We start from the raw sequence: 13,013 nt of genomic DNA, 5'->3' as shown, positions 1-13,013 counted from the left end.
GATATTTTGTAGTGCTTTTAATATTTATTACAGAATTCAACTATATTTGTGGACACCGGTGTACCTACTGATATCAACTGTGTCTTGAATCTGCCCTGTGAATTCCCATTACCAATATCCGGGCAGAATCTATCAATGTATTTTATTTATTTTACAGATAAATCAGATCTTTAAATGAGTTATTTCTGATTAATGTAATTCATATTTTGATTCTGCTTTTATATTATTTTTTAATGTAGCAAATCTTTAGCAATTGGATCTAAGAATGCGTCCTTACAAAATTGTCCATTAACGCTGAGTGGCGTAGATACAAAGCTTGCTCATTTTTGTGTCAAACCAACTCAAGTTGGCAGTAAAATGATGTGTGTACAGACCCGAAATACTGCTGGGTAATGTTATTTTTAACCTACAATTCTCGTGATTAAAACTACCATTCAGAATATTAATTCTATATAAGTTCCATATATTTATGTTTGAAATCTCGACTTCATTCTGATTGTAATGAATTTCTTTACAGAGTCACCATGGATGAAATTTGTTTAAAGATTTATACCACATCTGGTATGTTTTGAAAATAAATAACTAGTATTAAATCGTAAGATTTTTTTTAACGTTGCTAAATGTCATGTATGTAGACGTTCCATTTTTATTTCAGCCCCACCGACAGTAACAGCACCACACACAGTGCGTACAATCCTTTATATAACAATTCTAAGTTTTCTCTCTTGTATTAATATTAATTGAAATTTTCATTTGCTTGTTTGCTTTGATGCAATAAATTCTATAAATCTATATAGATAAAAGATCACATCATCAATCCTTCATATCCGGATGGATCTGTTATTAACTGCGTGGTGAATAAGACCTGCTATGTCCCAGTAATTACAGAAAAGACTCTAAATCCTCCATCATGGTAATCAATTTTCAAACAAGAATCACTAATTATAAATTGAAGAAAGAGTATAAAGTAAATAGAAGTTCTGTTTAAACTTTAGTGTTTCATGTAAAAAGGAAATATGCTGTTGTTTTTTTTTTAGCCCGAATATAAAACAGACTGAGAGAACTACTCTGGAAAAGTTGCATGCTTTTACACCACTTGCTCCAATTAATGATAAATGTGTTGGGAACATAGCCATCATTCCTCAGCAAAAAGAAATAGGACTACAAGACTTGTGTTTCAAAGCAATACAACAGAAGTGAGTTATGTTTTAAATGATAATGTATCATCATCTTTTCATCGGGAAAAGTAAACTGGATTTAGGTTGAATTTATAGTGAACACATTTTTTTTCCTTATTTGACAGTAATGGTTTTTTTAAATTTTTTTCTTTATTTTTGCTCTAAATTTTACAAATTAAATAAAAGCATATGTTTTATTTGACTATGAATGTGAGAGTAATTGATGATGGTTAATATGAATTGATAAAATAATTGCTATAATGCTTCAAACATGCATTGAGTACCTCAGTCTTCAGTGAAATTCAAGAGTTATATTATTTAATATTTTCTAAATGTGAAAAAAAGGTTTTTTTCATGCTTTTCAGAACAGTGCAAACGTGAATGATTTGAATGTTGCATTATAAGAATTTCAAATGTTTTTATAGCTATCCAGGAACGGAACACTGTTTGGTGATCAAGGTAGTGGATTCATCTGACAAGTCAAAAGGTAGAATTAAGTCTGTATTTCATTTGTTTTTAAAAGGTCTTTGCATTAATGCTAGTCAATACGATGATTGTTCAAAACCATTTATCTTTAATTCAATGCCAAGAAAAAATGCAGAAATTTTGTTTTTAATTAGTACTTGTATACTATTTTTTTATTTTTCTTTCGTGATAGGAGGGCCCTGTCAGACAAAACCTTGTGAGCATTTCAGCCAATGTATTTCTGATGTGGTCAGTAATACTGCCAGCTGTAACTGTTCTACTGGATATACGGGGAATCTTTGTGAGAAAATAGGTAACTTTAACTCAATTTTCCGTCTTATGACGGTTTTAACCGGAAAAATGTTTCCATAGTATACCTTAATCATATAACGTCCTTTAAAATATTACAATTTCTTGAAATAATGCAGCTCTTTCCAGCGATTCGCTTGTTCACAGAATATTTGCATATTTCAATTAAGTCCAACCTGATCAATATAAACGATGATCTACATACAACCTAACATAAGTTTTGATATACTGAGTATAATTTGTTCGATTTATTTATTAATCAATACATAAATCGTTACATAAAATCGACATTGTATGTCTACTTTTTGATACCGTATTATTAGAAATTTTAGCGAGGATTTTATTTTGGCATCATTAGCCAGGGTGTTGAGATCGCTAAAATTGAATATCACTATAATGTAGTTGCGGTTTATTTGTAACTGATTCTTTAAGTGAGCATTTTAAAATCGCTAAATTGCTTTTTAACTCTGAATTGAAACGAAATATACCAAATATTATTAATGTAGGGTAACTATTTTAAAAAATCGTTTTAGGAAGCACTGTAAGAACATGACCTATAACTTGAACGTTTCAAACTCACAGGAAGCTTTTATCTAAATTATGTGCCCTGATGTTCTTTGGATAATTAGCTTTGTCTTATTTTGCCCCCATATTCCTAAAAAAATGAATTTTAAATGTCCATCTATTTCTTGTTTTTCTTCTATTGGACATTGTTTGATCCATTAAACTTTTGTATCAAATAAAAGTGTGGATGAAACTGGCCCAGTTGATTCCTCAGATCTCTGATGTTTTATAGATCCGTGTTTGTTCTGTTCCACATTTGTATGGACTTTTGAGCTTGATAACTGGTCGTTATCTGCATATTTCTTTGAGGAAGAAGATTAATATACAGTGTATAGCAAGTTTATATGATACAGTACTCGCGTACACACAAGACATTTGTCAATCGAAAAAAAACACATCTGAGTCTATAGATTAGGCAAGATAAAATATAAAAGGGTTTTCTTGTTAAACTCCCCCTTGGACCTTTCGGGTTTTCGAAAAAGATTAAGCTCACTGTTGGCCGCCAGAGAAGCAAAAAACTCCAAAAATGATCAAACTGTCGCCCAAGTGTTAAACAATATTAAGAAATCAATCTTCTTTATTTTAAATGTAATAAGCTAAAAAATGCAGTAAATACTTTTTTTTATTCTGGTGCCTTATTTTTGAAAATCTTTTTCGTAATATACACAGATGTACGCACAACTTCATCGCCGACATCAGCTATCATGACGACGGCGCCTTCGGTCTCTTTATCAGGAAAATCCTCAGCACAGACGTGTGAAATTAGTATGTACACTTGTCATTAAACTAAAGTTTGTAAAACAGAACAGAACTTAAAGGAGATAATTCAAGATGTTAGGTGTACTGTATGTTGAATGCCTCTATTTTCTTGGATTCAAAGAGATAAAATGATTTTCTTTTTATAGGTGGAAAAGATGCAGTGAGTATTTATTTTCAAGTATTATTGAAATCTTCTTTACGTACATACCTTGTCTATTGTCATATTTTTACATGAAGGATCACCAGCTAAGATTTTAAACGAAACAATTAGTACAAGTTTTGATTTATTCTAAAATGTAGCGTATAGCAGCTAAGCATGGAAGAGTGAAGTGCACGTGTCACAGTAAAGGAAACGGCAAACCAAGCCAGGTGATTACAACAAACCCTACGGCGACATTGGACCAGCTTGTTAAAGCAGCCGGTATTGGGGCTGGTAGTGTAGGTGGATCTATTGCCATAGCAACGTTTATTTATGTAATTGTCCAAAAATTGCGGAATCATTTGAAAATGAAAGAAACGAAACGAAGACCAAAGTACCTGAAATGACTTTATCAAACATAGACTTTTCAAACAAAAGATTGCCATATTTATTATTAAAGAATAGTTTTATGCAGTAAAACATGTTCCATTTTATTATACATGTATTTTTAAGAATGTTCTCTAAACTCTGCTATAATTTAGTGGATACTCCGTCTGTATTGCTATGTATAGTAGCTACTTCCACACTTTGATTATTATCCTGTTCTGGTGGGGGCTTGTAAAGTTTAAACGCAGTGAAGAAAAATATCACTCCCAAAGCTTTTAAAACTAACCACCAAATCATGATGCGCATGCCTAAGTCATGTTTGTTGTATGTCCAACAGGAGCCCTTTTCACCACAGTCCTCTTGCCAAATTGTGCAAGCACTGTCAATAATGTATCCAAGCAACACTGGTCCTGGAGTTGTTCCTGTGGAATAAAAAGCAATGCCATTTATTACCTTAACTTCTATATTAGTGTGCGTACAGAGATGTTGATTGTATGTTATTTTACGTCCCGTTTGAGAATTTCTCACTAAAAACAGAGACACCATCATATAGTGCTGAAGGTCTTCAAATTTAGACGTTTATTCGGCTCTTATGGCCATTGAGCAGTGAGGTTTCTTTATCAAGCCAACGCCTAGCGTGACGCGGGGCCTCGGTTTTTAATGTCCTATCCGAAGTGCCCGCAACTTTTACTTCAGAGTGCCGAGCGCTTAGTGCAGGAACAGTTGCTTCCTATTTTTTATCGACTTAAGTCAGTCGCAGCCGTGATGCAAACAATTAGCGGACGAAAGAATAAGGAGAGAGAGACACCATGGATCTGGATTAAGAAACATTTCAAAAACTTCCTTAATTAGTTAAATTCTTACATTATCGTAAAGTCACTAAAATTCATTGAATCGTTTGATTCTTAAGGTAGGTCCGTACTTTCAAAATTTTCTGTCAAACTATTAATTTTTTAATATAAATACCTTAGATAATTCATAAACTAACTAAAACACCCAAAAAAGACATATCTTTGCAGGTGAATATTCATACAACATGTCTCAGAGTACATACCTCTAAAACTTCAACAGCAAAATTGATCTTAAAGAAGTGAGATATCATATTTCATTTAGCTATGCACCAAATCACATGTAATTTATGTTAAAACTTATGAAAATCAAAAATATTCATTTGCCAAGAGAATATTTGAAATCTTTACTGGAAAAAATTAACAAATTGATGCTGAATCTGCCCACGTCTTTCAAATACAAATCTCAATATTTCTTAATTTTTAATATTTCTCAAAATCGAAATTGTTTAGATGCCATTTTTTCTTTAAAAATATTAAGAATTATATCTAAGGTTAACAAAAACACATCGTTCATTATGTTCAACCAGATAAATTTAACAAAACAGGCTTTTGAACACGTATACCCCCATATTTTAAATATCAATTTTTCAATCATTTTTGGCAAAAAATTTTTAAAAGTTGAATTTAAAAAGATGATATAGGCTTTAAAATCAAGGAAAATAGATCTCAAGTTAGTTTGTTTAAAAAAAAATAAAAAGCATTAGGTCCATAAAGACAATTAAGAATTTTGTGTCTGTGTATTACCATATGACATATAGTTCCTACGGAAAGAGTGCAAAGTGTTAAAATTTCCATAAATAACGATGTTTAATGCTCAATTACATTAAAATAAACAAATACATACTTGCTAAATTATTTTCAATCATCCAAATAGATTTTTTCAACAGATAAGTGATAATCAGAATTTTATATTGGTGTGTAAAATTAAAACCGGATCCGTAAAAGTATGGACCTTCCTTAACTCCCTATTTTCATTTATTGAAAGTGAAATACTATCAGAGCCTTCCCAACACGAATCTTGGAATGGCATTGCTAGCCTTACCTAATAGACGGCCAATTAGAAGCTGAATGCCTAGCGCTAAGGATCGTTGATTGTCAGGTACACATCTAGATAAAATGTAAATGAGATATAATCACAGTCAAATGGTAGATGTATCTCAATTTTACCGCTTTGATTGATTTTTGCGATTTACTTTTATCATAAATTCATATTCCAATATTCTGATACGAAATTTAAAAGAAAATACAACAAGATTGTTACCTGAATATTGAAGTCACTACTGGAGACATTGTCATAAAGGTGAAAAACATGATGCCAAATAATAAGACACAGAAAGCATAGAACCAAGAGCATTTCTCTGAACAGCTACCATCAACCGCAGCAGACTTATTACTTGGAGAGTCTATACACGAACAGTTGAAGAATGACTAAAGAATTAAAAATGGAAAGAAAAACTTCGTAGTTTTTTCATTCGTAGTTTTTTTTAATGTTTTTCCACTAGCTATTATAATTTGAAATTCATGAGGTTTCAGTCATCATTAATTTTACAATCTTAGACCTGATGTTAAATATACAATGTCACGTGCAATGTTTACCCAAATTTTCATGATAAACTTACTTTGACCCCTGAGATTGTAGAGACGTTTGTACAGCCTGCGTGACATGGTGAAAAATACACGGTGTGATTGACGTCACAGATTGGTTCAAATGCTGACGTAGTACATCCGCAGCCCTTATTACAAGCTGCTTTCAATTCAGATATCGAACTTCAAGAGAAAGTAGCAAAGTATTAAAATGGCTATTTTTGGTTGTTTCATTAAGATTATTTTATTATTATAATGGAGAACAGAAAGGCCATGGTTACTCAGGTAAGCGTTGTGGCATATGGCCCTCTTGTCTTTCTGTGATATAATTAAATCCATTGGAGAGCGGCTTGACTCCGATTAAAATCTCCTTTTAAAATAATTTACTTAGGATTGCCGCGCCATAATACTTAAAAATTTAAAACTTTAAAAAAAATCGTCTACACAGTTCTTGTAAATGAAAAAGACAATCACCTTTCTCCAGTGTATGGTTTGTCCAGGCCAAAGATAGGCTGATCCGGACAGTTGATCAGAAATGTGGGCGCAAACAAAAGACAAGTAGCCATGCAGATGAAACAGAGTTTGAGTATTCCAGGACAGCGAAGTTGTAATTTCTTGGGTAAGTAACCCCCTAAAAGCATGCCTCCTCCCGACCCAGGAATTGTTATAATGCCTAAAACGAGAAAATACATAATGCGTACTTACCCATGCAAGGAAACAATCCCATATATGAAAAAAAAATGTTTAATTTCTTAATGACATCATTGATTAACACAATACATGTAACAACAAATACCCATAACACTTCCGGCTGTTGTTAAATCCACGTTAAACAAGACGTGTAGAAGCTTTGCTCCAAACACGGCTGTGCCTCCAACAATGTTTAACTCGATTGTTGCCCCTAGTACTATGAATACGAATGTGGGATTCTTCAGCTGTCCATTGTAAAATTTTAATGTAATGTATAAAAACACAACCAATTTTAAGGCAAATATCAAGGTATCTAAAAGCAATATACCAGAAGCCATATTGCTTTGGGAATGTCCTTAAGTTTGGTCCCAAAATCAGCTCTTGTAGTTGCTTCCGAACCTCCAGAATTGTATGCTTCAGATACCTTCTGTTTTTGCAACTCATCATATCCTATAGGAAAAGAGAATTTCACAGTGCAGAATTCATTGATCATGATAAATTTTGAACATATATGCATATATGCGTTTCCTACCAGGGTATATGTATATGCGGGACATTTCATTTTGGGTATCATTTAGAGACGCTAATGATAAGTTGTATTTAGAGACGAAAATGAAATAACATATATTGATGGTACGTAACATATCTGTTGATTCGTATTCTTGAACAGAAAGTTTAAGTCTGTCTGACTATTAACACGGATATAGTGTATGGAATACAAGTTCCAACTGACCATATGCTTTTATTTGATTATAATTATATAACAAGAAAAGTTTTGTAGAACATTCCTAGCCTAATGTATCAAATTGATTGGTCAAGGAGCATCCTAAAATAAAAAATGCAAAATAAAGTATTTTAACATGATGACTCTTTTTTCTTTGCCAAAAAATTAATCCCCTTAACTCTAAAAGTTTTCAAAGTCCAGATAAACATGTTCATTGTGTCAATGCTACCATGTTCTAAATTTCGAAAATACCGATGGGTGTAAATTCAAAATTTAGAACATGACACTACGTTAGAACATACACACAGTCATGTATCCCCATTTCCCTGTGGTATGTTCTCAATGAAATCGTAAGAGCGTTGTACAAATTCAAAATATGAAATATTAGTACAAAAGTGAAAACCTTTATAAGTGACATACCTGGTAGTCGCTTGGGAAATCCAAGTGTTGGTAAAAAGATGAAGAAGAAGGCAAAGAAGCTGACGACGACACCTATCCACCAGGCGCCGACCCACTGAGGGTCATCTGGGGTCAGTCCCACACTGTCATAAAAGGTCAATATAGTTTTTGAAAATTGAATGAGCCTTTAGACTGTTAGATTTACTAGAATTATACTTTTTGATATGAAGTGAGAGTAAGTGCACCAAAATCCATCTCGCAATCATGAACTACATGTAAATCTAATTAATCTAATTTTAATGTTTTTAAAAGTAATAAATGCTTCGCATTTTCAAAATTTGTTAAAATATCAATAAGATTAGAATATTTTATTGTCAGAGATAATTAACTACGTACTTGTATTCTTAAAATGTAATTATGAGTATATGGTACAAAAATTAAATGTATGTATCTACATACGAATCTGTGGGTACTTTATCGATGTCGACGAAGAGTCCCAGGGTTTGTCCTCCGACAATGTAACCAACAGCAACACCAACGGCAGCGCAGCAAAAAGTTAGCGCTAAATACAAACCAAGAATAAATTTCAGAGACGTTTTTATTAACTGTGTATATTATTTTTAAAATCATTTAAGATTATTAATTAGATAAACTCTTATATACTTACAAACATACAGAGATGTCATTTTCTGCTTGCAATTTTCATCAATATACGCTAGTGCAATTGTAAACATGGGTACGGCCCCGATGCCGTGGAACATTTGTCCCAGGATAAACATGGCGTAATATTCGGTATAAGAAGACGTCTGGGTATCCTTGGCTTCACATTGTGTAGATTCAGAGTTTAGGTTGCATACAGCCTCTGTTTTGTTGTTTCTGGCATTGCTATCTGTAAAGTTATCCTTTAGTTTTGTTAATAAACTATTTTAAAATCAATATCTATGGAAATACATATGTAACGCCTATAGCTAAATTCTGTTTATAATGTTAATACATGGTAATTGTATTGTCAAAGAGATTTTTTATCAATTAAAATACATGTACATTCAAGAAATAGGTTTAAGTACGATTTTAATACAATTGTGATTAGAAATACTGTTACCTGACAAAATAAAATGGTATTTTTCTCCAATAAAATGTGGTAACAGAAACAAGAAGCTTCCAAGTGACATAACAAGAACACCAGCGGCCATTAATTTAGGTTTGTGCACGCGTTCGCCAATGTATCCCACAAAAATGAAGAAAATAAAAGCACCAAAGTCATTTGCCGATGCAATGATGGCGGAGCGTTTGCTAGAGAGGCTGTATCTCTTCTCCAACGCCGGAATAATGACATTGACGACTCCATTAACAATGAATCCTTCAAAGAAATTGAATACACACTGCCAAAAAACGTTCCATTGTATAGTATTGAAGAACTGTAGGCATCTGAAAGCGGAAAAAGAAAACATGGGTACTTAAAACAGAAGTAGAGAGTGTTTCAAGGAATTCAACTGGAGAATAATGTGAATTAATTATGTACATGTAATAAGTTCCGATAATTTTTTTTCTCTCAAAAAAGTGTAGTTTATTGCATATAGTTGCATAAATTTTGATAGAAGATTTAGGCATTCTGCACGCCTATTTTTCTCATCCTCTTTAATTTTGGATAAAGTCTTGCTTCATACATCACTTTTTGTTGCATTTGAATATTGATAAAAATGAATTTTGCGGGTTTTTTTTTATTTTTTTTGGAATGAAGTTTAGAGCAGAGAGACATTAGGTCTTTGAGCAGCAATTTGAGTTCCATAATTTTTTAATTGAAATCCTTAAAATTACCTCGGTTTAAAACAACAGCAACCATAAGGTTCTATTTCCTTCTCCGCTTCATCACTTTTCCCTCTGTCTTGGTTCACTTTGCTCATTGGCATTAATCTCTTGAGTGTAAAAAATATACTGAACAACAAAGCACAAATCACACATTTATTTTGCTTTTTTGATATAAAAATTACGAAAGAGTGCGAAGTAAAACTTAATTGAAAGGAAAACTAATTTAATGAGAACTTTACACTACTGTAGAATAAATACAACATACCTCGGACTGCTGTTCTTCCAGGGACATTTTGGGTAGTTTTTACTTTAACATTTGTTTATCTCATTATAATTTACTTATGGCTCTAGTTCTGATAGATAACAAGTATAATCGAATTTTCGGTTTGGCATTTTGTTTATAATCCTTAGTGAAGATAAAAATAAGTTGTCCCGGCAACTATACCGAGCGTGACAATAAGAGAGTTCACCAATTTTCAGGCAGTTATTAGAATAGATAGGGATATAGGTACGTCAAATTTTGTTGCGTAACATTTAATTTTTTAAGCTTAAATAGCCGTTGTAGCACTACTTTTGGATCAACCCTCGTAATTTCAATAGAAATGAGTATATATGTAATAAGCATATTATTTCAGATAGTATTACCTCTGGGTTAGGATTTGCTGCTTGACCCTGGGAACATTATCTTGTTACACAATAACGTTTTCGCGCGACGACACACTTGTACAAACAAAGTGAGAGAACAAATCCATTCCCAGTGAAAAAATATATCTTTTCTTTTTCTATTTTTGCAGCAATACAACACCTTTAAAATCTCACGGTAAAATAATTGGCCAAAAATTTACAAATGGTGCAAGGAAAAAATAAAAATCCACATGTGAAATTTACAGAAATTGACGGGTCTTACATATAAGCATGCCAGTTTTATAGATTTATTGTAGGTAGTAAGATGTCTTATCTTTCTTGAACTATAAACATCTTATTCTATTCTGGCCCAGATAATAAATTTATTTAGAGAAATTAATATCAAAACAACTTACTTTTGAAGACCAAAGAGAAATAGATTGATCCTTTCACTAGTTCTACTAATGACCCGTCTGTCAAATTACATAGTACCTTTGTATGACCCATTCATGAACTAGTGACATAATTTGTAAATATACTTATATACAGCCATGTTTACTTAGAAGCGAGTCTAAGATCATCTTTGGTGATCAAATATAATCTTACAACAATAAACTTGTCAATATTTGCGGATAAGCATCATTTTACAAGAAAGTGTATTTAGATATTCATATTTCTCTTTTAAGGCGATGTACGATTTTATTCTAGGTTAAATTACAACGTACATGATTTAATTGGCCCCCTGCCCCTCTCTGCACGCTTGTTATTATATAACGCTCTTTTTTATTATTCGTTAGTTATATTTTGAAAGTGATCAGGAAAAAAAATTGCTACAAAACATGTATCACAACTAATATATCAATCAATAAATGAGAAAGATAAGAAAATAAACAAATTTATGCATACAACGTTTGACCATTAATTAATTTTTCAGTTTTCACCTCAGCTTTACTTGCTCGAAATGAACAAAAATTATATAAATTTTGACCATTCATTAATTTTTTTGGTTCAGTTTTCACTTTTCAGTTCAGTTTCACTTGGTCCATATTTGTCATTGCTACAAACAATATGGTATCATTCTGGAAATATTTATCGAGCAAAACAAAATTTGTCTCTGTTAATAATGAAATGTTTTAGATAAATTACTTTTTATAGTCTTTGAATTGTCGTTGTTTTATAGGCAAAATGACTTTTGTAATCTCCTAATTATCACTAGTTTCATTTTATGGTCGTTGTACTGATGTTGTTCAAATGGAGAACATTTGAGCACATCCAGAGTTACCTTATGCAAATATAAAAGAAAGCCTATGAGAGGCATGTGGGGATAAATTCGAGATTTCTAGAAGGAATTGGTTGAACCAAAGTAAAGAACAAATCTACTACTTTCTTGCAAAAAATGCACATATGTATGTCTAATTACCTGTGCACCAAATGTGTTTTATCAAATTATGAACTCATTTGATATTCATATATTGATCCAATTTTATGTAATTAAACCTCGGCTATTTTTCAAACTAATATTATTTGCGAAATTTAGACTTTTAACTTTATTGTTCATAACCTTGTTTCATCAATGCATTCGTCAACAGACTGTCTCCGCTATGCTTCTGTCCATCAAATCAAAAAAAAAAGTGGGAGGGTACATGGTGGTCGCGCTGTCCGTCCGCTTGTATTTCCGTCCGTTCGTCAGTTTTGCTTGTGGGTACCCATCTCTTATCTGCAACTGCTCTTATATCACCGAATGATATTTAATGATACTTTCATGGATTCTTTATTACATACTGTAATGCCATTGTGATCTCTTATTTTATTTTTTGATTTAATACTTATTTCGGGTCTCCCAAGGCAAAACATGGATTTTGTCATTATAATCTTATGGGAGGCCGGGGTATCATTTAGTGCGATCAGTGCTCAAAGTACCTCTACTTTAATTCTAATGCATTCTGATGTACTTAGACTTAGAGTGCATGCTGCTCTTCTCAAATAAGGATTTGCTTATGAGTATATATACATACGTAGGCCATGGCCATATTCTCTCTTTTTACCCCCTGCTTGAAATGTGGGTGGGTATATAGTGTTCGGGATGTCCGCCCGTATGTTACGTTATCCATCTCTTATCCGCAACTCCTCTTATACCACGGAGTAAAATTTAATGACACTTTCACAGAATCTTTTGACGTAATAACATTGTGCACCTTCTACCTTGTGATCCGACATATATTTTGGACTCCCCATAGCAAAACATGGACAGGATAATTCATTCTAAAATATCATAGGGTACTCATCCTTTATTCGCAGCTCCTCATATACCGTGGAGTAATATTTAATGGTACTTTTACAGATTTTTAACGACATAATGTCATTATTTTCTACCATTTTACTTTTTGATCTGTCACTTGTTTTAGGTCTCCCAGAGCAAAATATGGACTTTTCCATTATAACCATATGGGAGGCGGGGGTATCATTTAGTGAGCTCAGTGCTCAGTACCAATACCTCTGAATATTAGCTGCAGCTGTCCTCAATTTTATAG

At 32.6% G+C, this 13,013-nt stretch overlaps 2 protein-coding genes across 3 annotated transcripts in view; one reads left to right on the top strand and one right to left on the bottom strand.

Moving 5' to 3' along the window:
• LOC134279461 (uncharacterized) overlaps nt 1–3,821 on the top strand; it is a 70,667-nt gene extending 66,846 nt beyond the window's left edge. Inside the window, exons 144-154 of the mRNA XM_062761875.1 lie at nt 34–137; nt 240–389; nt 518–561; nt 656–684; nt 798–913; nt 1,038–1,196; nt 1,604–1,665; nt 1,837–1,956; nt 3,186–3,281; nt 3,422–3,435; nt 3,576–3,821. Of these exons, the coding sequence (XP_062617859.1) occupies nt 34–137; nt 240–389; nt 518–561; nt 656–684; nt 798–913; nt 1,038–1,196; nt 1,604–1,665; nt 1,837–1,956; nt 3,186–3,281; nt 3,422–3,435; nt 3,576–3,821 (1,140 nt within the window). The remainder of the gene's footprint in view (nt 1–33; nt 138–239; nt 390–517; nt 562–655; nt 685–797; nt 914–1,037; nt 1,197–1,603; nt 1,666–1,836; nt 1,957–3,185; nt 3,282–3,421; nt 3,436–3,575) is intronic.
• A 42-nt stretch (nt 3,822–3,863) lies between these two features.
• Nucleotides 3,864–11,177, bottom strand: LOC134279454 (solute carrier organic anion transporter family member 4A1-like). Of its 2 annotated transcripts, XM_062761861.1 has the most exons (13): nt 10,899–11,177; nt 9,868–9,965; nt 9,152–9,477; nt 8,717–8,938; nt 8,509–8,611; nt 8,071–8,192; nt 7,255–7,376; nt 7,033–7,171; nt 6,711–6,909; nt 6,272–6,419; nt 5,914–6,080; nt 5,695–5,759; nt 3,864–4,223 (listed from the first exon to the last, which is right to left on the bottom strand). In XM_062761861.1, exons 2-13 carry the CDS (start codon nt 9,957–9,959, stop codon nt 3,946–3,948), a joined length of 1,983 nt encoding a protein of 660 aa, XP_062617845.1. In that variant the 5' UTR covers nt 9,960–9,965; nt 10,899–11,177; the 3' UTR covers nt 3,864–3,945. The 2 variants fall into 2 exon arrangements, with proteins under 2 accessions (XP_062617845.1, XP_062617844.1); XM_062761860.1 differs by lacking the exon at nt 10,899–11,177 and having other exon boundaries at nt 9,868–10,063.
• Between the last annotated feature and the right edge of the window lie 1,836 nt (nt 11,178–13,013).

The sequence above is a fragment of the Saccostrea cucullata genome, unplaced genomic scaffold (genome assembly GCF_032062105.1).
Source record: "Saccostrea cucullata isolate Sc308-1 unplaced genomic scaffold, CSIRO_AGI_Scuc_v1 ctg364, whole genome shotgun sequence".
NCBI classification, from domain to species: Eukaryota; Metazoa; Mollusca; class Bivalvia; order Ostreida; family Ostreidae; genus Saccostrea; species Saccostrea cuccullata.
The sequence above is the reverse complement of the archived record's forward strand: the minus strand, read 5'-3'. Positions and strand labels throughout refer to the sequence as shown.